Source organism: Lissotriton helveticus, chromosome 5_1 (genome assembly GCF_964261635.1).
Source record: "Lissotriton helveticus chromosome 5_1, aLisHel1.1, whole genome shotgun sequence".
Classification (NCBI taxonomy): domain Eukaryota; kingdom Metazoa; phylum Chordata; class Amphibia; order Caudata; family Salamandridae; genus Lissotriton; species Lissotriton helveticus.
This window is the reverse complement of record NC_136065.1, coordinates 862,038-888,092: the sequence shown is the minus strand read 5'-3', so window position 1 is coordinate 888,092 and position 26,055 is coordinate 862,038. Positions and strand designations below refer to the sequence as shown.

At 50.2% G+C, this 26,055-nt stretch overlaps 1 protein-coding gene across 2 annotated transcripts in view; it reads left to right on the top strand.

The window, feature by feature from the left end:
* LOC144752881 (H-2 class I histocompatibility antigen, Q10 alpha chain-like) overlaps window positions 1–26,055 on the top strand; it is a 454,909-nt gene that overhangs the window by 346,005 nt on the left and 82,849 nt on the right. For both annotated transcript variants that reach the window (XM_078640709.1, XM_078640708.1), the window contains one exon: window positions 4,264–4,309. In XM_078640709.1, coding sequence (XP_078496835.1) covers window positions 4,264–4,307 — 44 coding nt within the window. In that variant the 3' untranslated portion in view covers window positions 4,308–4,309. The remainder of the gene's footprint in view (window positions 1–4,263; window positions 4,310–26,055) is intronic.

Here is a 26,055-nt window from a genome sequence, read left to right as displayed (position 1 = left end):
TCCTTACACCATAAAAAAATCACACTATTCTCAGAGCATTACGGTAAATAAAAACACTGTACCTCAGGCAGAGAATTCAGTAATTTATTTATTTATTTATTTGTTGGGTTTGTAGAGCGCGACGGCTACCCGAATAGGGTTTCCCGGCGCTAAAAAATACTAAACCACAGAAGCAGTAATTCAATATAAGTATCCGGAAATTTGACTGCAGACATTAGGGGGGTGGCCCAGCCCAGCCTTCTCCAGGCTTTGACGGGCCCGCCCTTGGCCTGGGCTTCGCGTGGGCGCGCCTGCGCTTATCCCACGCTGCAGGAGTCTACGGGTGCTTTTCTGCTCCTCCAGGCGCATCGCTGGTGTGGGGATGGCCCTCCTGTTGCTGGGGCCAATGGGAAACGGAGTTCAAAAACTCCGACAGGCCCCCGGTGCAGTTTACAGGCTTCCTACTCAATTAAATCAGCAAAGACACAACACATCTTCCTCCTCAAAGTAAAACAAAACAAGGAAAAATACACATATAAATAACAAAAAAGAAAAATCTCATTTGTAATACTGCAATTTAAAATTTGACAAATTCCCATAATTTATGTAGGTGTGCATCCTAGACTAGCTCTGCATCTGACAACCTGATGCCCTGAGCCAGATCCCTCTTGAACAACTGCACCAGGCATCTGAACATATTCAAGCTCCTTAGTTCAGGGCCAGCATGCCCTCCCAGACATACCAGATGGGACTTCAAAATAGACATTATCCTCAGAGGTGTCCAGAACCTGGAATGATTGTTCCCACCCAGCTCGCAACCTACAGAAACCCTGCTCAGGTGTCAGATCGGATCACTGACAGAATATCGACGGACTGAATATCGACCTACAAGATTATTGAGTCTAGAATATCGATGGACAGAATATCGACATCCTATCTTTACAAAGGTGTAAGTACAAAAATATTGAAACCAAAATATTGTTGTTTAAAATACTGTTGTATAAAATATCGTTTTTTTAAATGTCTTAAAAAGATATAAAATTAATTAAATACTAAATATAATTAATAGAAACATTGTTAGAATTATTTCAAAATGTTAAAAATCATAAATAATACATGTAACATTAAAAAAATTAAACATACATATTTAAAAGAAAATTATATATATTAACTTAATATTATTAATAAATAATTATTTTATTGAATTATAAAATGTGAGAAACATAATACAAATTATAAATACAAATGTTTATACATAAACATGTCATATAAATATACAAATAAAATATAGATATAATTTAAAAAATATATATTATTTTTAAAAAATATTTTACTTTACATTAACTATAACAGTAAAGTAAATGTTGGATATAGTAGGGGATACAATTACTATTCCCACTCCAGAGAGTGCAACAGGAGGGACAATTTTAGATAGTGAAGGGGAATAATCTACTATTCCCACTCAAGCAATTGCAACAGTAGGGAAAGTGTTGGATAGCAGAGGGGAATAATTTACAATTCCCACCTCTCTGGTGGGAACCTGATGATGAAGCTTGTCACCAACTGGGTTGTTGTGTAACGGTTCTTTTAAATAAGAGGTATTCCTCGTGCTGTGTTGCCCTCTCTACTCACTCTTTTGTTGTTACTGAACTTATACGTTAGGGGAATAAGAGTGATTATCCCTCCCTCTCCCGTTGGTACTATAAAAATTAATATTCCCACTCCAGCAAGAGCAACAGTAGGGAAAGTGTTGTATAGCAGAGGGGAATAATTTATTATTCCCACTCCTGCCAAATATGTAATAAAAATTACCAAATAATTAATTTTTTAAAAATAATTTATCTCCCACCATATTCCCCTATAAATGACACCACCAATATTGATAAATATTACACAATTAACATACACAGTACAGGCATGCTCATATATCCACACATATCAATGCCAGCCCACCAGTAAAACTCCCTGATGCTCATCTTAACGTCTGACATGCAGAAATGCACCTCATGTACAAATTACAAATCCTCCCCTCAACACAACAGGCGGAACTACTTTATCTTCTATTCATCAGCATTCCATCGTACTCCGTCAACTCATCCATGACTTTGAAAAACACATTCAATTCAGCATTAAGCTTGCATTCATCTGTTCACACCTTAACCAGTCTTGCAATCAGTCAGATTCACTCTATCGTCCTTCTTCAGTTTCATCAGAGCGCCTTAGTTATGGTGGACACTGACTTTTCCCCTCCGTTGTAAACGAGCACCTCCTCCATCGAGAATGCCACCACACATTCCTCGTCCCCATTCTCATTAACCTGACAACAGCAAACTGGACAGTCAGACTGATGAACTTGGCTCTGCCAGAAAAATATTCCACATAAAACTGATCTACCTTTAGCGTAACAGCTAAGCATGCCAACTGAGCCATCAATTATCTGCTGCCCGCAGGTGACAACATGCGGACAAGCAGCTTGTGAACTGTCCTGAAATAAAAATTGTCTGAAATAATCTATATTCCATGTGCACCCAAAGAGCTATCCTTCCACGATGGAATAATAACACTCTGACTCCTTCAGTGTTGTGGACGCATACTACACCCTGGCCCCGGTAGGTAAGGTGGCCCTGCCTGGTGCCTGGAGCCCTGGCCTGTCTGGAATGAGCCTCCAACGCAAAAGCCGTGGCTTTGCACTCCTCTCAGTGGGGATTACAGGAGCTGTCCAGCCTACAGGGCCCCCAGACTGCTCCCTGGTCCCACTGGGTAGGGAAGGTAGCGTGGGTCTGTGCCTAGAACCCTGACCTTTAGGTACCTAGCCTCCTAGACAGAAGTTATGCCTTTCCCGGCTGCTCATAGGGGATTACACCAGTTGTTCAGTTTTCGGGAGCCCCAGACTCCTCCTTGGTTCGACTGTCCCGGGATGTGCCTGGTGGCTGTACCTTCATATGGAGAGATGGTAGTGGAGTCCCCTCTCCTCTCCACACCCCGGAGGGGCACGAGTCCTCCCCAGTGTGCAGCCACCATGCCCAGGGTAGGGACTGTCACCCTAATCTAATTGGCTGTGGGTGTCTTGAGCGTGTGCCTCTTACCTTCCTGGCACCTGAGGAGCTAAGGAATGATAAGCCCCCACCAACCCTCTTCCCCCTTTGGGCCTGCCTGAGAAACTGTTTTTGTGTTTGTGGGGGCCTAAAGAACAAGTCAGAGTTAGCTGTGCCGGCTGACCTGCCGGTAATGTGGTTGGCCAGCCACTGGCTACTCACCTGGTCATCCAGCCACGAACTGATCATCTGGTCAGTTAGCCTGCGACCAGATGTCTTAGGCCGTCTGAGTGACGAGAGTGCCAAGGCGGCAGCTGACAACAAGAAAAGTGCTCAGGAGGCTCCTTCATAAAGCCACCCACTGACTTCTTTACTCTCTGCGACTGGTGCCCGCTCCGACAATCTGGTAATTCGGGTGGCCTGCAAGGGATCTTGTCTCCCATCCCTGCACCCTGTGATGCAGAGCAGGAGGAGAAGGCCCAAGTGTCACACTGCACATGATGGAATCATCCTCCTCTGGGCCCGCAATCCATTCATCCTGCCCAAATGGTAACAGAGGAACGCCAGGGGGCACGGGCAACCACGGTCAATTCTGCTTCACAATGATGCGAAGAGCTGACATTGAAGGATCAAAAAGCGACCTCGCTATGAATATTTGGCCGCCACAAGCCAGCTAGTACTGTGGTAATGTTTCTGACACCTCCAATCATTGAAGTGAAATCATGTGAGTGAGTTCTGACTTGTTTTAGTTAAACTTCCTAAGTGATCTGAGAGCAGGGAGAAGGAGGCTTGAAATATCTTCACACTGTGCCCTCTGTGCCTCTTTCTGCATATATGGCACCCTGTTGTTTCATTGTCCGACAGGCCCCTGCTTAGAGGGTGCTTCCAGGCACTATTTGTTTACAAAGGTCCAGATTATATCTTGTCTCCTGTGTTTACCAAAGAGACACATCTCTCATGGGGTGGGAGAGAGACAGGAAGCAGTTGTATGTGGGTGAATGGCATGGGTGTGATCGAGGGGCTGGATGGGGCAGAAGATGTCATACGGCTTACAAATGAAATTTGTGTATTATTGTATGCTATAATGTTTCTGGGTACTGGTAGTACTCACTTTGCTGGTGTGGGAATGTACCATTGTTGTCCTAATGTTGCTGACTTGTTAAACTGCAAAAACCACAAATAAATAATTTTAAAAAGAGACCTATCTGGACATGAAGCAGCCGCCTCACATTCTCCTCTCTCTTTTCAGACGCAACTCCTACGGACTCTTCGTCCAGCCAGTGCTCTGCTTGAAGGTAGGTGTCGGCAGCACTCTGTGGACATAAGTTACTCAAAAATAACCTTCTCATATTGTCAGCTTCAGTGGGTAAAATTATGACTAAATTATCTACTTGTGAAATTTGCACCTATGACTGTACGACAGTAGAGTTTGCCAACTGTATCCATTTGGGGGACTCCAGGCTTTTGATGAGAGTATTGCCAGCTGATTTTGAGTCTCTGCTGGACAGGTGTGTGCCCAAAGTGAACCTGACTTCCACACACTAACATCGGACCCCACGAACAGACGTATCTGATCATTGAAAAGTTCACCCCACCCGCGATCCAAGGCCACTGTATACTTGTGAGCCCAAAGTGAACCCTACTTCCACACACTAACATCGAACCCCAGGAAAAGACGTATCCGATCATTGAAAAGTTCACCCCAACCGCGATCCAAGGTCACTGGATACTTGTGACCCCAAAGTGAACCCAACTCCCACACCCAAACATCGAACCCCAGGAACAGATGTATCCGATCATTGAAAAGTTCAACCCATCCGCGATCCAAGGTCACTGGATACTTGTGAGCCCAAAGTGAACCCCACTTCCACACTCTAACATCGAACCCCAGGAATAGACGTATCTGATCATTGAAAAGCTCACCCCATCCACGATCCAAGGTCACTGGATACTTGTGAGCCCCACTTACACACTCTAACATCGTCCACAAATCCACTCTCTGCCAGAGCACACTCCCAAAGAGCCCACAGACCTGATGGAACACCTTCACTTCAAGATACTGGCCGGCCCTACCTCCACCCTTCGAGGAAACCTCATCTACCGACCCCTTGGACCCCGGAGATTTTTCGCCAACTCCATCACAGACATCATCTCTCCGCATGCCATCGCGTCCACCAACTACACCATACTGGGAGACCTCAACTTCCACCTCGACAACCAACTGGACCCAAGCACCACATCCCTCCTGGACAACCTCCAAAACATTGGACTCCGCAAGATTGTGACCGAACCCACGCACTCAGCAGGACACACGCTTCACCCCCTCTTCACAACCGGAAACTTCATCACCTTCAGCCACACCACCGAACTCCCATGGACTGACCATCGATGCGTCCACTTCAGCTTCAGAACACCCACCATCCACAGACACCAGCACCTGCTCCCACGAAGAAACTGGACCATAATCACCGGCGACCAGCTAACCTCATCACTCAGCAACTCCACCCCAACCATCACGGAAAACGACGACGCCAACACCGCAGCCCGAACCCTGCACAGCTGGATCTCCAACAGCACCAACACCATAGCCCGCCTCAAGAAAAACAACTACACCCACGCCAAGAAGGCTAGATGATTCACCACCGAACTTCCAAAGTCCAGACACACTTGCCGCCACCTCAAAAAGGCCTGGAGGAACACCAAATCCACAGAAGCCCACAACTTCAGAGCCATCACCAACGCCTACCACCAACTCATCAGAAAAACGAGGAAAAAAGCGATTGAAGACAGAATCTCCACTCATGCACACAAAAGCAAAGAACTCTTCAACATCATCAAGGAGTTCGCCCAACCCACCAGCGAGTCCACCTACATCCCTCCCTCAGACCTCTGTGACTAACTCAGCACCTGTTTCCACCACAAAATTAAGAGCATTTATGACAACTTCGACGAAGACAACCAACAACCTGAAACCTCACCAACCACCCCCGACACCCTGAAGCCAGCGATCTACAACTGGACAGCCCTCACCACCGTAGACACAATGAAGACAATGAACTCAATCCACTATGGGGCCCCCACGGACCCCTGCCCCCACCACATTTTCAACAGAGCCGCCAACACCATTGCACCCATGCTCTGCCACACCATCAACTGCTCCCTGGCAACTGCCTCGGTCCCTGACGAATGGAAACACGCTGAGATCAACCCCCTCCTGAAGAAACCCTCGGCGGACCCCACCGAACTCAAAAACTACAGACCCATCTCCCTGCTCCCGTTCCCAGCAAAAGTAATCGAGAAAGCCATCAACAGCCAACTCGCCACATTCATCGAAGAGCATAACATCCTCGACTCCTCCCAGTCTGGATTCAGAAAAAAACACAGTACGGAAACTGCCCTCCTCGCCGCAACATACGACATCTGTACCTTACTGGACAAAGGAGAAACAGCAGCCCTCATCCTCCTCGACCTCTCAGCGGCGTTCGACACAGTCTCTCACCGCACCCTAATACGCAGACTCTACAACGCAGGGATCCAAGAGAAGGCCCTCGTCTGGATCTGCTCCTTCCGCTCCGGCAGAACGCAGCAGGTCAGACTCCCCCCTTTTCTCTCAGACCCTACACCTACCACCTGCGGAGTCCCCCAGGGGTCCTCCCTCAGCCCTACACTCTTCAATGTCTACATGGCTCCGTTCGCCCCCATCGTGAGAACCTACGGACTCAACATTGTGTCATACGCAGATGACACCCAACTCATCCTCTACCTATCCAACGAACCCAACACCGCCAGACACAACTTTCGAGAAGGAATGGAAGCCATCGCCAAATGGATGAAAAACAACTGCCTACAACTAAACACCAACAAAAAGAAGTACTCATTATGGGCCCAAACCCAGATGCCTGGAATGACACCTGGTGGCCCCCCACCCTTGGAAGCCCACCCACCCCCACAGACCACACACGCAACTCAGGAATCATCCTGGACTCAGAGCTCAAAATGGACCGCCAGATCTACTCCGTCTTGTCCTGCTTTCACACCATCCCCCTCCTACGTAAGACCTTCAAATGGATCCTCCTCGAACACAGAAAACCGTCACTCAAGCCCTGGTCTCTAGCAGGCTCGACTACGGTAACGCACTCTATGCCGGAATAAACAAAAACCTCACCTGTAAGCTACAGAACATCCAAAACGCAGCCGCAAGAGTGGTCCTCAACCTGCCAAGACACTGCCACATCTCCCAGCACCTGCGCACACTCCACTGTCTCCTCATCGAAGCTAGAGTCACCTTCATGATGCTAACCCCCACTTACAAAGCCCTCCACAATACTGGATCAGCATACCTGGGCAGCCGACTCAAATTCCACGCACCCCAAAGGACCCTACGCTCAGCCCAGTTCTCCTACGCCGTGGTCCCCCGTGCCAGAAAGATCAGATCGGGAGGCCACTCCTTCTCCTTCCGCGCGGCCCGAGCTTGGAACGACCTTCCGCTCCACCTCAGACAGAAACCTCAAAACCTTGCCTTTTGACAGACCCCCTCCTTGATGGACTGGAACCTGCGAAACCCTTACATGTTAGTAGTCGCGCTTAACAAACTCCTGATTTGATTTGAGCCCAAAGTGAACCCTACTTTCACACTTCACGCAGCCAGAGCTTGGAACGACCTTCCGCTCCACCTCAGACAGACAACATTGCTCCCCATTTTCGCAAGAAACCTCAAAACCTGGCCTTTTGACAGACCCCCTCCTTGATGGACTGGAACCTGCGAAACCCTTACATGTGAGTAGTCGCGCTTAACAAACACCTGATTTGATTTGAGCCCAAAGCAAACCCTACTTTCACACTCTAACATCGAACCCCACAAACATACGTATCCTATCATTGAAAAGTTCACCCCATCAGTGATGCAAGATCAGATCGCATCCATACTGAGGCAGCTACACCTCAAAGAAAATGTTTGGACAACAGCTATGTATTATGATATTAAGATTTCAAATCTTGTGGACTCAACACCCCATTTCAGCTCAAAGAGTAACTAACCCTGGTTCACTGTCTCAAGGGCCAAAGCCAGAGGATCCCTCAGAAATAATGAGACCTAAGCTCAGACAGGAGTATTAGACATCATCCTAACAGCAAAGTCCACATTAATCCAAGAGCCAATCGTGGGCTTTCCCCGGTGTCGCTTGTGTGTCTTCAGGCAAATCAAAAATCTATCCACACTTCAAAAAAGATCACCAGCCCCCCTCTCCAGAAAGAGGCAATACATTTCTCACTGAGAAGATGTACATAGTAGGAGAAGTTTGATCTGGACAGTACACTTCACAAAATAGTTCCACACATAGGACATTGTGTAAATGTAAATGTGTGTATACTTGTAAAGCGCACTATCACCTAGAAGGTATCTTGGCGCTGTATACCGCTGTGGAACCCTTCCTGGCTTTCCCTGTGAGATGCCCCTTACTGGGCACCTCCAAGGTGAGGCCAGGCATCCCAGCACTGTTGGGGCCGTTGTGGAGATTAAGCAAGCTATTGCCCAGAGTTGCAGAGTGGGACCTATGATTAGAGTAGGCACCGAGGCGAGAATTATCGAGTCCGTGGACATTGAGCCCAAGACCCTGCCGCGTCGGGAATTGAACCCTGGTCCCGGGCCAGACCTCTGCCGCAGCGTCTGCCGCTCTAATCGGTGAGCCACACTTCTCCACATTTCCAACCCTATCTCCACCAACAAGCTCTTAACACAAACTGCTTCACAGCTCCCATCCCAGAAAAAATATCAAACACAAAGTTAAGAAAGCCAACCTAGGCCCAGCCAACAACTGTCCTGTGCCCAACATCTCATGGAAAAGGAAAAGCCATTGAAACGAACATTTGCAATCCAATCTCACCTTTGGGACCTTTAGGCATATTTACTTAATATAAAATAGTTAAATCAGCATTGCTATAAAAGTACAGCTTTAAACATTCCCAAAATATTAATTTCCAAACATTTACCACAATTTACGTTTCCTAATATGTGAGCGAGGCTACGTTGCAGCAATGTGTGATAATGTGCTGCATGGCTAAATACTTATACTTATAAGGGGCTAGATGTAGGTAAATCATTTGTACTGATTCTAAAATACTGAATTTTACCGATTCGGTATTTTAGAATCTGTAAATCTGATGTAGGTAAATTTTCGGTATTTTTTACTGAATCGGTAAGATTCGTTAAATACCGATTCGGTAAATACCGAATAATTCAAGGGTGGCAGGGTGTCACTTTGACACCCTGTTGCACCCCTGATTAGGGCTTGTGTGCCGTGTGGCACACATACATGCCCTTAGGGCATGTATGTGTGTCACATGGCACAGGTGTACATGCACAGATTTGCATATACACAGGTATTCATTATTTACCACCAACTAATAGTTAGTGGTAAATAACGAATCCTTGAAGCCCTGTAACACTGTTCACAGTGCCACCTACATCTTAAAATACAGATTCGGTAATTTTACCGAATCTGTATTTTAAGATGCCCTACATCTCAGTATCCAAATACCGGTCGGTAACGGACAAAAATCGGTATTTTCGGCCGTTACCGACCAGTAGTTGCATACCTACATCTGGCCCCTAGTTCCCAAGTTGGCAGATCTGGGTTTTATGCCAATTGAGTACTATTAAACAGTTGGACTAACCTTGCCTGAGATGTTTATAATACTGGTGGCTACAGCTGTTTGTGCTCACCTTTCTTCCTACTTCGTTTCCTAAGTAATCACGTTACAGAATGTTGGACAGGCCCCATGACGGGCTCGCTCCCTCCCCGCATGACAGAGCCCAGACACCGGCTCTCCGGGTGCTACCCACAGAACCAACCCGCAACCCGTCCCCTATGGGACGCCTGCTCCCGGATGTCCCCGTGTCACGGGCCCGGGCCACCGTCAGCACCTTTGCCCGGCCCAGCCGCCATCTTGGACACGGCATCACGCGGCCGCGCGGCCTCAGCTCGACCCCAACCCTGGGCCTGGCCAGGCCCCGACATCCCGGCACCACCATCCACCCAGGAGGTGAACGGACCACTTGGCAGGTCAATGGGAGTAAGAAGTGTCGATGGCTCTCTCCCGCCAGGTGCCGATCACCCCCAGCCTCCTCGGGCGCTGGCTCCACCCCCCTGCTGGGTGTCTGGACTCCCTCATCCCGGACCTCCCGACCTCCAAGAGCGAGGGTCCGGACATCAAAGAGCGCCAGACCTATAACTGAGGCAGTTCCAGAACAGGAAGGCAGTTGTATCCTGGAGTCGAGAGACACCGAGAAGAACTCATCCTTGACGGACTGCTGGCGCTGCCGCAGCCCTGCCTTGTGAACTATCGTCCTGCCTGCTGGCGCTGCCGCGGCCTTCTGCAACCTTCATCCTCGTGGGACCTGCTGGCGCTGCCGTGGCCCGTTGTAACCATCATCTTCGTGGGGACCTGCTGGCGCTGCCGCCGCCCATTGCAACTACCATCCTTGCTGAGGACCTGCTGGCGCTGCCGCGGCCCGTTGTAACCATCATCTTCGTGGGGACCTGCTGGCGCTGCCGCGGCCCATTGCAACTACCATCCTTGCTGAGGACCTGCTGGCGCTGCCGCGGCCCGTTGTAACCATCATCTTCGTGGGGACCTGCTGGCGCTGCCGCGGCCCATTGCAACTACCATCCTTGCTGAGGACCTGCTGGCGCTGCCGCGGCCCGTTGTAACTACCATCTTTGCTGGGACCTGCTGGCGCTGCCGCGGTCCGACCTGTCCGAACACCGAGCTCGAGGATTGTGAGCTACCACCGTCTCATCGCAGTACCCGTGGGTACCAAGACTGTCCCGCTACCCCCTTTCCCTACTAGAGACTAGAATTGAGAGGATCCTCGTGTCCTGATCTCACTGTACCGTAGTACCTTACTCCAAGAACGGCCTATAAAGAGTGTTGAATTTTATCTTCGTGTGGTGTCCATCTGTGGGGGGGAAGTTACTTGTCTGTACGATCGCTGGAGACGGCCCTCACCGGAGGCCTCTCCCCTTGTGCTCGGCCGACCCTCCAGGTTCCCGTCTAACATTGGTGGCCAGCGGCGCGATCCGAACCGACGCGTACCGTACAGATAGTAACTCACCCTACGACTAAACCACAATGACGACCAAAGAGAGCGGATCTGCAGAGAAGTTCCAGATGGAAAAGCTGGAGGAATACAACCACCGAGAGCTAAAACAATTTTGCATGGACTTAGGCATTGCTACCTCCGGGCTAAGCACAAAAGAAGACTTCAAAAACGCCCTAGAGGCCTGGACAGAGACGAATACCGCCACCCCCCGGGACCTCGAAGCCCCGGAAGTCAACACCACCCTGACGGAAGAACGGAGAACAGGTCCCTCCCGAGAAGAGATCCAGGAGCGGGAAAAAAATAGACTACACGAGTTAGACTTGGCACGGCTCAAATTAGACGGAGAATTGAAGCTGGCGGAACAAGAAATAAACTTAGAACACTTACGGCTCAGAGAAGAGCGAGAAGAAAACCAGAGACAGAGGGATCTCGAAGAAAAAAGACTGGCATACGAACACGAGTGCAAACTGGCAGAGATAGAAATGCGCAAACTGAACAAAAACCTAGGGGTGCCCGAACCACCGCGCTCCCCGGGTACTACCGAGCAGAAGGTCCACATCCCCAAGGATGTGGTCCGAGAATACCACCGAAACGACGACATACAGCAGTGGTTCAAGGCCTATGAGATCGCCATGACTGCCCACCGGATCGCTCGAAGTGACTGGGGAGCCGGTCCATGGGGGAGATTCGTCAATGAGGGCCGTGATGCCCTGCTGCAGCTTCCGGACCATCAGATGACGTCCTATGACCACATGAAGGCCGCCCTCCTCAGTCGATATGGGCTTACGCCCGAAATGTACCGCCAGAGGTTCCGCAACTGCACCCGGATCCCAGGTACAACTTGGGTGGAATACGTGAACTATTTCAGCCGAGCCTTCGAGGGATGGATCAAGGGTAACCACGTAGCCACTTACGAACAACTCTTCAATCTCATTGTGTGGGAGAACCTCTCCAACAACTGTTTCGTCGAGCTCAGGCAGCACCTCCTCGACAGTAAATTGACTGAACCACGGCAGCTCGCCACCGAGGCGGACCGGTGGGAGAGCACCCGAGTGGCCCGGAGTGGGCCGAACGAGCAGAACAGAACCAACCAAGGTCATCATCGTCCCCGAGGAGGAGGAGGAGGACAGGGCCGGGGCAGAGACGCTGTCCCGGTCACTCCAGCTAATACCACCCCGCCCCCAGCCGGCCGGGGAAACCCCCTGATGCGCCCGGGGTTCCGAGCCAACGTTACGTGTCACCGTTGCCAGCGAGTCGGCCACTATGCCAGTGACCCGACCTGCCCGAAGAACCAGGCTCCCGGGCCCCGCCAGGTGGCGGCCGCCGCCCTAGGAGAAGAACAAGTGTCATGAATTGAAACACGAGTGAACTAACCTTTCATAGCAGGATACAGCGGGAGCGATGGTGATGCTTAATTCCGACCACCCCTATGTGCAATACACCACACACCACCCAACAGGTAACAAGTCAATGTAATGCAGAGTGTGAAAGAGAACTACACTTACAATAATCACTGCTGCAAATGGCTGTACTCAAAATGGCACAAAAATAGAAAAATAAAGTAAAGAAAAGAAAAAGCAATCATGACAGCGTATACCACTCTCTTTGAAACAGAGAGCGTATACTCTAAGCACATTCAGCGCACTCTACTTATCTTAACCAGTGAGAGTCTCTAGTATTGTTAGGTCCGCTGATGCAGTCTCCAATGTAACCGCCACACACTCGTTATCCTCACGAGATGAACCTAACTAATCCAGCGCGGCATGCGCTATAACTAACTACAAAGTCTTGGGAATTTCTGCACGACTTAAACAAGTCCACGCGACAGTATTTCCACAAGTTCAAGCGTTCCTTTCACGCTTTATGAAAAGCGCAATGCCTTTACCCGACCGCGCTCGCACACGCGAAGTCAATCTTGGCGTCTTCAGTTCCAACGCGTCTAGCGCTGCCGCTCTAGCAAGGGAAACAGCGGATTCTTCGTGGCAAAGATCCAGCGCGTCATGCGCTGCCACTCAAAAGAGAGAAACCGCGTTTCTGTTCTCTCAGCTTTACAAACACGAATGTTCTTCCTCCGGACCGGGACTCTCACTTCGAAAACAGGTGACAAGCACCTGAACACAGGAAAAGGAAGGGCTAAAAGCAAAAAGAAGAAAACAGAAAAGGGACACACCTAGCACCAGGCATTCTGGGAATAGTAGTCCCAATTCTCCAGCCATACCAAATCATGACAGGACCCCCTCACAACGACCGACGTCCCGGCGGTCCACCAGGCTTTCCAGGAAAGCGAACATGGAAACGCCGCAAAAGGGCAGGACAATGCAAATTAGACCGGGGTACCCAAGAGCGATCTTCAGGCCCATACCCCTTCCAATCAATCAAATACATCACTCGGCCCCGAACTCTCTTTGAATCGAGAATCGCCCTCACTTCATACTCCAAATCACCCTCCACATCCAAAGGACAAGGTTTCACGGGCAGGCGAACACCAGGAGCACATGGCTTCAATAGGGAAACATGGAATACCGGATGTATGTGCCACTTGGGAGGAAGGACAAGCCTAACAGCCACAGGATTGATCACACTATGAACAACATACGGACCCACAAACTTCGGCTGCAATCGGGTATTCCCCTTAAACTTCAAATGCCTCGTGCTCAACCACACCATATCCCCTTTTTGATAGGAAGGCTCCTCTCGTCTCTTTGCGTCAGCATAACGCTTGTCCCTCTCCCTTGCTTCCCCCAAATGTGTCTTAGCCTCCTTCAACACTGATCTTAAATTGGCATGATGACTCTGGATAGAAGGATGTGAGGAAGTGACAGGATGGGCAAAAGGCAACATATTGGGATGAAAACCCAACAAACAAAAGAAAGGTGAGCACCCCAATGAAGAGTGTGTGGCATTATTATAGGCGAATTCGGCAGTCCATAGAAGGGTACTCCATTCAGAACAATGTTGGAGAGAGAAACACCTAAGATATTGTTCAAGGGTTTGATTTAACCTCTCCGTCTTACCATCTGTCTGAGGATGGTAACTCGAAGACAGACGGGCATCAATGTTCATACTGGTACACAACTCCTTCCAAAAACGTGATGTAAATTGCGCTCCCCGATCAGTTATCAAAACAGATGGAAGACCGTGTAGTCTCACGACATGTTGCAGAAATGACATGGCCAATTCCCCGGATGTAGGCAATGAAGGCAAGGCAACAAAATGTCCCATTTTGGACAAGTGATCGACAATGACCAAAATAGCAGTGTTTCCATGGGAAGAGGGCATTTCGACAATGAAATCCATAGAAACCGTATGCCACGGAGAAGGAGGTACTGGTATCGGACGCAACAGACCACTTGGAGACTGATGACTTGACTTAGCTTGGGCACAAATAGCGCATTTAGAAACATACTCCAAAGTGTCTTTTCTGATCGAGTTGCACCAAAAAGAGCGAGACATGTTCAATAAAGTTTTCTGTTGTCCTAAATGTCCCCCTAAGGAAGAATCATGAATCCATTGCAAAGCTTGTAAACGCAAAGGTCCCTCAGGAACATACAGTTTATTATCTTGCAGCAGCAATCCATCCTTCATACCTCGATGCACCGGATCTACATCCACCCAAGCCTGTGTATCTGGTATATCACATTGGCTCCTCACTTCATCCAGAAAACTCACAGATGTAATAACCGCTGTCAACCCCTCCTGATACAGGGCATTGCGAAGAATGGGTGGCGGTTCCACCTTTTCATCCGGACAACAACCAACTGCAGGATTTGCTGGTCTTGACAAAGCATCAGCCTTACCATTCTGAGGACCTGGACGATACTTAATAATAAAATCGAAATCCGCAAAAAATAAAGACCATCTGAGTTGGCGAGGTGTCAACGCCTTGGCACTTTTTAGAAAGAGAAGATTACGATGATCCGTAAATATTTCCACCGTATGCCTGGCCCCCATTAAGTGATGTCTCCACTCTTCACAGGCTCTTTTGATGGCCAGCAGCTCTTTATCCGTGATGCTGTAATTTATTTCAGACGGAGTCAGCTTTTTGGAAAAGAAAGCAACAGGATGGATCTGCCCGGATTCAGGATGTCTCTGAGACAGAACGCCCCCTAACGCATAGTAGGATGCGTCCGTTTCCAACATGAATGGTAGATCAGGGTCTGGATGTCGTAAAACAGGAGCACTCGTAAAGCACCTCTTCAATGTCTGAAAGGCTACTTCCGCGGCCTCAGTCCAGCAGAAAGTGACTCCTTTTCGCAACAACAATGTCATTGGTTGAATGATGGAAGAAAAACCCTGTATAAATCTTCTGTAAAAGTTAGAGAAGCCCAGAAAGCTCTGCAAACTCTTCACACTGGTAGGAGACTCCCAATGAATAATTGCATCAGTCTTCTTTTTGTCCATGAATATCCCCCCTGGGCCGATCACATAACCCAGAAACTCCACCTCTGTCGCATGGAACAAACATTTCTCCAATTTCACGAATAATGTATTTGATTGCAATCTTTGCAACACTGCCTCCACATGCTGGACATGTTGGTCAATCGTCTTGGAATATATTAAAATATCATCGATATAGACCATACATGATACGTCCAACAAACCTCTTAAAACCTCATCCATAAAAAACTGGAAGGCGGCAGGGGCATTGCAGAGGCCGAAGGGCATCACACAATATTCATATAGGCCGTATTTTGTTCGGAATGCAGTCTTCCACTCGTCGCCCCGCTTCACTCTCACCAAGTGGTATGCACCCCGAAGATCCAGTTTAGTGAACACCGTGGCTCCCTTCAGCTGGTCCATAAGCACCGGTATCAAAGGCAAGGGATACCTATTCTTTTTTGTGATCCTGTTAATTGCCCTATAATCAATACATGCCCGCAAACCGCCTTCCTTTTTCGAAATGAAAAAAAGCGGCGAAGAGGCAGGTGAGGTAGATGGGCGAATAAAACCAGCAGCCAACATTTTCTTTAGATAAGATTGCAAATAAGTATTTTCGGGCTCCGTGAGTGCATATATCCTACTGCACGGTATACTTGCGCCGGGTTCCAACTCAATTACACAATCATACTCCCTATGGGGAGGTAGTCTACTTGCTTCCTTCTCGCAGAACACATCCTGGTAGTCCACGTATTCTTCAGGTAAAGTAGATACAAGACATACGGACTGGACACTACACCCAGAAGCCAATAACACAGCCGGGTTATCCTCCTTAAAGATGTCTGATGCGTAATGTGCTCTTGTACAGTGCTCAGCACAGAATACTGAGTTCATATTGATCGTTCTAGCGGCCCACTGGACATGAGGATCATGCGTGGTAAGCCAGGGCATTGCCAATATCAACTTAAAATTTGGCGCATCAATAAGATCGAATTGAATCTTTTCAATATGCGTTGTTCCCATTTTCATCATGAGAGGGTACGTATGATAGCACACGGGTCCAGATGTCAGTGCCGTTCCATCAACTGCCTTAACAGGTTCCGGTTTTAGTTTTCGAATACAAAGTATACCCAACTCATGAGCATATGTTTGATCTATGAAATTTCCTGTGGCTCCACAATCAAGCAAGGCGTGTACCAGTTCATATTTTCCATCAGCCACCTCCAGCGTAACACATACATTAATGTGGGCTACAGTATTTTGGATCGTATTGATTAGAAAGGAAGAGACATCATTTTTCTCTGACCTCAAACAAGGCGTCTCCTTCATGCTTGAGGTATTCAGTTTTCCGCCGGCTCTTCAGCCCACTCCACCACAGGCACTTTTTTCACAACTGGCCTTTCCTTATAGGGGGTCTGGTTTCTCATAGAACAGTTCTGTATAAAATGGCCAGCCTTCCCACAATACATACACAACTTCAGTTGTCTTCGCCTTTGTCGCTCTTCTGCACTGATAGGCCCTCTAAGGCCCCCTGCTTGTCTTGAGTCATTTCCAGTCACATTAGATGAATTGCCTTCTGCCAACACTCTGGGCCTGATGTAGGGGATTTTAAATTCACCACGTTGCTTATCTTCCTTTCTCTCCTGCAACCGATGGTCTAACTGCACTGTTAAATCAATAAGCCCCTCACAAGTGACAGGTAAAGGAACTACTGATGCAAGGACATCCTTCAGATCACTACGCAGCCCTTGATAGAATAAGGAGATGCGTTTTTCTTGTGGCCACTCTGTTTCCACTACTAGTCTATTGAATTCGGTTATATAAGGCAGTAAATCTCGTGTGCCCTGTTTCAATGTAATTAGTTCCCTATCCAGAGACAGAGAATAAGCCTTCCTATCAAATAACTTCCTCATTTCATCACAAAATTTTGTAAAGTCAACAAGAATAGGGTCGTTCCTTTCAACCAACGGAAAAGACCATGTAGCCGCATTGCCACCCAAATACGACATTACAAACGCTATCTTGGACTTATCATCAGGGAAAACTGCCGGTTTACACATAAAGTGCAAACGACACTGCCCCAGAAAGACATTGAACCTTTTTGGATCCCCAAAAAACCTTTCTGGAGGTGAAAGAGGAAGTTGAAGGGGCTGTATAACCTGTATAGTGGAGGAACTAGCACCGCCACCCTGCCCTTGCGATGCTTCCCTAGCAACCGGAGGAGGCAACGTACTTCCCCTAATGTTATGTCCTCCCTGTGCACCAACAGGACCACCCCTTGAAAAACCTGCCATTTCTCTACGTACTGTAACCATCTCAGAACGCATAGCAGCATTCTCTCCTCTCAATGCTTCTACCTCCATTCGTAAGGCAGACAAAGTTTCCAACACTGAAGTCGCTATAGCGTTAGAATCCATCGCTCAGGCTGTATTCAATTCGTGGGCTTGTCACTCTGTCATGAATTGAAACACGAGTGAACTAACCTTTCATAGCAGGATACAGCGGGAGCGATGGTGATGCTTAATTCCGACCACCCCTATGTGCAATACACCACACACCACCCAACAGGTAACAAGTCAATGTAATGCAGAGTGTGAAAGAGAACTACACTTACAATAATCACTGCTGCAAATGGCTGTACTCAAAATGGCACAAAAATAGAAAAATAAAGTAAAGAAAAGAAAAAGCAATCATGACAGCGTATACCACTCTCTTTGAAACAGAGAGCGTATACTCTAAGCACATTCAGCGCACTCTACTTATCTTAACCAGTGAGAGTCTCTAGTATTGTTAGGTCCGCTGATGCAGTCTCCAATGTAACCGCCACACACTCGTTATCCTCACGAGATGAACCTAACTAATCCAGCGCGGCATGCGCTATAACTAACTACAAAGTCTTGGGAATTTCTGCACGACTTAAACAAGTCCACGCGACAGTATTTCCACAAGTTCAAGCGTTCCTTTCACGCTTTATGAAAAGCGCAATGCCTTTACCCGACCGCGCTCGCACACGCGAAGTCAATCTTGGCGTCTTCAGTTCCAACGCGTCTAGCGCTGCCGCTCTAGCAAGGGAAACAGCGGATTCTTCGTGGCAAAGATCCAGCGCGTCATGCGCTGCCACTCAAAAGAGAGAAACCACGTTTCTGTTCTCTCAGCTTTACAAACACGAATGTTCTTCCTCCGGACCGGGACTCTCACTTCGAAAACAGGTGACAAGCACCTGAACACAGGAAAAGGAAGGGCTAAAAGCAAAAAGAAGAAAACAGAAAAGGGACACACCTAGCACCAGGCATTCTGGGAATAGTAGTCCCAATTCTCCAGCCATACCAAATCATGACAACAAGTCTCCGAAGACCCTGAAGCATACGAGTCGGAGCAGTTCGAGTGGGAACCCGCCGCCATGACCCTGGCCTGCCTAGGAGGAAGAGACATGGTTCCGCGGACCCCCCTGCCCGCCAACACTCGGAAGTACAGCCAATGGGTGAGCATAAATGGGCGCAAGGCCGAAGCCCTGCGTGACACCGGGGCCAGTGTGACGGCCGTCCGTTGTCACCTGGTGACCCCAGAACAAATCCTGCCAAACGTTCTGTGCCCCGTCCGATCGGCAGACAATTCGGAGAGCCTGTGTCGGATGGCCTGCGTCCCCTTCGAATGGGGAGGAGTGTCCGGCATGCTGAAAGTAACTGTCCGCGACGATGCCCCCGTGGACTGCCTCCTGGGGAACGATCTTGAGAGCTCCCCGTGGGCAGCTGTTGAAAGAAGAGAGCATCTGGGGATGTTGGGTCTCCCGGACTGGGCGTGCGTGACCACCCGGTCCATGGCCACCCGCACCATCCCTAGACCAGAAGAACCCGAATGGTCAGCACCTCCGCCCCCGATCGCTCCAGAAGGAGACTCCATCTATACCGATCACCCGGAACCAACCCCAGAGGAGTCCGCACAGCCCCCCAAACTTCCCGACCTGGCTCAGTGGCGTCAAGAAGGGGGGCCCACCCAAGAACAATTCCGGCAGGAGCAAAAGACCTGTCCCTCCCTCGAGGGACTGCGACAGCAAGCGTTCGCCCAGGGCCAAGGAGACACCACCGGGGCCCACTGGGTTTATTGGGACAATGATCTCTTGTACAGCGAGCAAAGAATCGCAGAGCTGGGGGCCGGTCGAGTGCTGGTGGTGCCCCTCCCCTTCAGAGACTTCCTGTTGAACTTGGCCCATGATGTCCCCCTGGCCGGGCACCTGGGGCAAGACAAAACCTACCACCGCCTGGTGACTCACTTTTTCTGGCCCAAAATGAGAAATGACGTCTCCAACCACTGCCGGTCCTGCCCGACCTGCCAGGCCAGCGGGAAGAGCGGCCGCAAACTCAAGGCACCCCTACAGCCATTCCCCGTGGTGACCACCCGTTCGAAAGGGTGGGAATAGACATTGTGGGGCCCCTGGACCCCCGAACAGCACAAGGGCATCGCTTCATCCTGGCCCTGGTGGACCACGCCACCCGCTATCCTGAAGCGGTCCCCCTTCGTACTATAACAGCCCCAGTAGTGGGTCGAGCCTTAATGGGGATCTTTTCTCGAGTGGGCTTCCCCCGGGAAGTCGTCAGCGACAGGGGTACGAACTTTATTTCAAAGTATATGAAATCCCTCTGGCAGCAGTGCGGGGTCACCTACCGATTCACAACCCCCTATCACCCCCAGGGAAACGGACTGGTTGAGCGGTTCAACCGCACTCTCAAGGGGATGATCATGGGACTAGAAGAACCCCTACGCCGCCAGTGGGACGTGCTACTACCGTGCCTCCTCTTCGCCTACCGAGAAGTCCCCCAGAAGTCCCTCGGCTTCAGCCCCTTCGAACTCCTGTACGGACACCCCGTTCGCGGGCCTCTCAGCCTAGTGAAGGAGGAATGGGAAATGGCCCCCCTGAAGACCCCTCCAGACGTCTACAAGTACCTCCTGACCCTCCGCAATCAGACCCGGCGATTCAGGGAGATCGCCAAAGCCAATCTTGAGGCCAGTCAAGAGGACATGAAGAAGTGGTACGATCAACATGCCTCCTCCATCGAGTTTGAACCGGGTCAGCAGGTATGGGTGATGTCCCCCATCGAACCGTGCGCCTTGCAGGACAAATGGACGGGGCCCTTCAAGGTGATCGAGCGCAAGAGCCCCGTCACCTATCTCATCGACCTGGAGTCCCCCCGGAACCCCCTACGGGTGCTCCACGCCAACAGACTCAAACCACACTTCGCGCGCTCAGAGCTCAGCCTGCTGATGGCTACCGACAGTGGCGCAGAAAGAGACTCCGAGCCCCTCCCTGACCTACTGAGGTCCCGGGAAAGAGATGGTTCGGTGGACGGGGTCCGACTCTCCGAGGCCCTGACCCCGGAGCAGCGTCAAGATTATCGGGCCCTCCTGCTACCGTTCGCAAACCTGTTTTCTCTCACACCCGGAGTCACCTCCTGGTGCCTGCACGACGTGGACACCGGAGACAGTCCTCCTGTCCGACACCGGGCGTACCGAGTACCGGATCGGGTACGTACCTGCATCCAAGAAGAAGTCTCCAAGATGCTCGCCCTCGGAGTCATCGAACCTTCGGACAGTCCCTGGGCCAGTCCGGTCGTCCTGGTCCCCAAGGCCGCGGCCCCGGGCACCACACCTGAGCTCCGATTCTGCATCGACTATCGGGGTCTGAACGCGGTCACCCGAACCGACGCTCACCCTATCCCCCGAGCAGATGAACTAGTCGACCGCATGGGGGCAGCCCGCTACCTGAGCATCTTCGATCTTACAGCGGGCTACTGGCAGATCGGCCTCACCCCCAGGGCCCAAGAACGCTCCGCTTTCTCCACCCCGGATGGGCACTACCATTTCAGAGTGATGCCATTCGGCATGAAGAACGCTCCAGCCACTTTCCAAAGACTGGTGAACCAGGTGTTGGCGGGCCTCGAAGAATTCAGCGCCGCCTACCTGGACGACATCGCTGTATACAGCCGCCACTGGGCAGACCACCTCCACCACCTCCGAGAAGTCCTGCAGGCCCTCCAACAGGCCGGCCTCACAATAAAGGCCAGCAAGTGCCAAATCGGCCAGGGGTCCGTGACCTACCTCGGACACCAAGTGGGGAGCGGTCTGGTGGCCCCCCTTCAACTCAAGGTAGCTGCCATTCAGTCCTGGCAACCCCCCGAAACACAAACAGAGGTCCGAGCCTTCCTGGGGCTCACCGGATACTACCGGCGGTTCGTGAAGGACTATGGCAGCATTGTGGGGCCCCTCACGGAACTCACGTCTAAGACCCACCCAAAAAGAGTCAACTGGACGCCCGACTGTCAAGCGGCCTTCGAGCAGCTGAAGGCCGCCATGTGCACCGCTCCTGTGCTCCAGGCCCCCGACTACAGCCGCGAGTTCATCGTTCAGACCGATGCCTCCGACCATGGTATTGGGGCCGTCCTCTCCCAACTGAACCCCGAGGGAGTCGACCAACCAGTGGCCTTCATCAGCAGACGCCTACTGCCCCGAGAGCAGCGCTGGAGCACTATTGAGCGGGAGGCCTTCGCTGTAGTGTGGGCCCTCAAAAAGCTCCGGCCTTACCTCTTCGGAACCCACTTCCGGGTACAAACAGACCATCGGCCCCTGCAATGGCTAATGCAAATGCGGGGGGAGAATCCCAAACTATTGCGATGGTCCATCTCCTTGCAGGGGATGGACTTCACTGTGGAACATCGCCCTGGCCAAGACCACGCCAACGCAGATGGCCTGTCCCGCTTTTTCCGCCTCGACGAGGAGAGTCCCCAGGAGGATGGGTGACTCTCCCCGCCTTCAGCTGGGGGGGACGCATGTTGGACAGGCCCCATGACGGGCTCGCTCCCTCCCCGCATGACAGAGCCCAGACACCGGCTCTCCGGGTGCTACCCACAGAACCAACCCGCAACCCGTCCCCTATGGGACGCCTGCTCCCGGATGTCCCCGTGTCACGGGCCCGGGCCACCGTCAGCACCTTTGCCCGGCCCAGCCGCCATCTTGGACACGGCATCACGCGGCCGCGCGGCCTCAGCTCGACCCCAACCCTGGGCCTGGCCATGCCCCGACATCCCGGCACCACCATCCACCCAGGAGGTGAACGGACCACTTGGCAGGTCAATGGGAGTAAGAAGTGTCGATGGCTCTCTCCCGCCAGGTGCCGATCACCCCCACCCTCCTCGGGCGCTGGCTCCACCCCCCTGCTGGGTGTCTGGACTCCCTCATCCCAGACCTCCCGACCTCCAAGAGCGAGGGTCCGGACATCAAAGAGCGCCAGACCTATAACTGAGGCAGTTCCAGAACAGGAAGGCAGTTGTATCCTGGAGTCGAGAGACACCGAGAAGAACTCATCCTTGACGGACTGCAGGCGCTGCCGCAGCCCTGCCTTGTGAACTATCGTCCTGCCTGCTGGCGCGGCCTTCTGCAACCTTCATCCTCGTGGGACCTGCTGGCGCTGCCGCGGCCCGTTGTAACCATCATCTTCGTGGGGACCTGCTGGCGCTGCCGCGGCCCATTGCAACTACCATCCTTGCTGAGGACCTGCTGGCGCTGCCGCGGCCCGTTGTAACCATCATCTTCGTGGGGACCTGCTGGCGCTGCCGCGGCCCATTGCAACTACCATCCTTGCTGAGGACCTGCTGGCGCTGCCGCGGCCCGTTGTAACCATCATCTTCGTGGGGACCTGCTGGCGCTGCCGCGGCCCATTGCAACTACCATCCTTGCTGAGGACCTGCTGGCGCTGCCGCGGCCCGTTGTAACTACCATCTTTGCTGGGACCTGCTGGCGCTGCCGCGGTCCGACCTGTCCGAACACCGAGCTCGAGGATTGTGAGCTACCACCGTCTCATCGCAGTACCCGTGGGTACCAAGACTGTCCCGCTACCCCCTTTCCCTACTAGAGACTAGAATTGAGAGGATCCTCGTGTCCTGATCTCACTGTACCGTAGTACTTTACTCCAAGAACGGCCTATAAAGAGTGTTAAATCTTATCTTCGTGTGGTGTCCATCTGTGGGGGGGAAGTTACTTGTCTGTACGATCGCTGGAGACGGCCCTCACCGGAGGCCTCTCCCCTTGTGCTCGGCCGACCCTCCAGGTCCCCGTCTAACACAGAATATATTTACAGAATGTACTATTATGAAAATAAATACAGCAAAATGATTGTATTTAGAGGAAAGTAGAATAAACGGGGAGCACAGAACGCCTTTAACTGCACTAATCACTCAATAAGGAAAATAATGTCATTTCACACTTAAAGTAGCTGTTGCTTTTGATAGTGAATAAGTACGCGTTGCAGCTAGGTTATCACGATCGCAGGCTTGAGCAGGGCGCTCTGAGGAGGCCTTTAGGGAGGGGCCGCTACAGTGATTGGCAGGTTGGCTTGGAGGGTGCGATGTGCAGGCCGTGCAGAGAGGCCACGCTGAGGGTCTCACTGAAAGGGGCAGCCATACCGGGCTCTGACGCCAAGGCTCTTCAAGAGACCCGTCTCTCCCATGAGAAGGGGAAACAACGTATGGGGAAAGGCAGCACGTGCACACTGTATTTAGACCAGTGGTCGAAGTGAGGAGAACAAAGTAGGGGAACTGTGGGCGGACCATCAGGAGGCGGGAATAACCAGAGGATTGGGTCAGTGGGTGGAGTCAGAGGTGTGGCTAGAAAGAGCAAAACATACAAATTTTTAATTTTGTTTGGTATTTCACTGACCAGTTACAGCTTAAAACGTTATTTAATGCAACCAATAGATACATGTTTATTTGAGGTTTAATATATGAGTTATTGACATTAAAGTACATTTACAATGTGGGATATTTTTTCAATAACAGAATGTCTCAACTACGCTTATAAGTGGAATCATAAGCCATTTGTCTCCGAGCCGTGCAGTTTCTTTCATCAGCACTACTCCTCCCTTTTTCAAACCATTTCTGAAGATAAAATTTGGGTTTAAATTCTGTGACAGGAGACCCCACGTTTTGGGGAGCACAATTGATAATATCATTCTGTGCCCCACGCTCAATGCAAACTTGTAGTCCTACATTTTTTATGTGCTTCACGCAACATGTCATGAAGCCAGCATTAGATACCTCTTATTTCCTGTTATTGTATCTAGACATAGCACACAAAAGTGAATATATACACCAAATACAACCCAGATATGATGGTTTTGCAGATACTTTAAGCAGTTTCAGATGAATGAGATATAACTATTATATTAGTAGTTTGTGTAATTACTACTCAAGGTAGTTAGCATTGAGAATTACAAATGTATCAACTCTGGAATTATGAGTGTAGGAAGCTGGCTCTGTGTACACTATACCTTGCTTTGGTGTAGTATATACAGAGTCCAGTGAATCCCCAAAGGCTTAAAAAGGTAAAAGTAGATAATACCTTACTCTCTATTTGTGGTAGTGTGGGCGAGCAATAACGCTTTTTTCAGAGGGTAGTGATGAGCATTTATTGTACACACTCAGGCAAGAAATGATAGCACACACTCAAAGAAGGAACTCAGACCAATTGCTTGTAACAAAACACTTCTTTTATTGTATTTTATTTTTAGAACCAAGCAGGATTTGGTAATGGTAGGTAAAATTGTAATTTCACAGACAGGTTATAAGAATATGCAAGCTGAATGAATTTGACTTTGTTACAGTTTCGTACAAAGCTTAAAAACAGGTGTACTTACTTTTGGATTACTTTGTGGTTACTTTTTAGGTTACTTTTTCTACTCAGTGTGATATGCCTAGATATCACACTGGGACATTTCCTAGACAAAGGTAAGTAAAACGCTTTTACATTTTTTTTTTTTAAAGAGTTTTATATAGCGCGAACTAGACCCGAACCGAATCAGGTATCAGAGCGCTTTACATAGCACCAGTTACGTTACATGAGGACAGACACACATTCATTTTAGGCACGGGGAGATTAAGTGATTTGCCCAGAATCACAGGAGGTTTTGGCGTCGTTACCGAGACTCGAACCCAGATCCCCAGGTCCGAGGTCGAGCACCCTAGCCGTTAGGCCAACCCCTCTCCCCGTTAAAAACACAGTTGCTTAGATTTCCATACAAACACAACTGAACACAGAACTTTTTCAGAGAAAAACAGTCTATGCAATCCTATGGAGGAATATGTGGTTATCGGTTTGCAGGTAAGTAATCGGTCTTGAGGGTTGAGTTTCAGGGGTTAGAACAAGGAATTCCCCAGGGTCAAGGATGAACTCAAAAAGCACCCTCAGCGGCACTAGGGCAGCTGGTTGCAGAGTGCTAATGCCCAATATTAGCCTATGGGGCCTTTGGTTGAAGGCTGCTCATGGGCAGGCTACTCGGATTTGGGAGCCAAGATCCTAGGGTTAAGGTCAGGGCAAAGGGGGTCCCAGGCCAGTAAAAAGTCCACAACACGAGCGGTGCCGGGGCGGCCGAGTGTAAAGTGCTTAGGAGGGGTCGGGAGCCCAATGCAATCCTATTGAGATAGCCTGTTTTGTTTTTTAGCTACAGGCTCGGTCCAAGAAGTCTTCCAGGAGGAACCAAGAGCTGGGCAGGTAAGTTTGAGGGCCCAGAGACGTAGG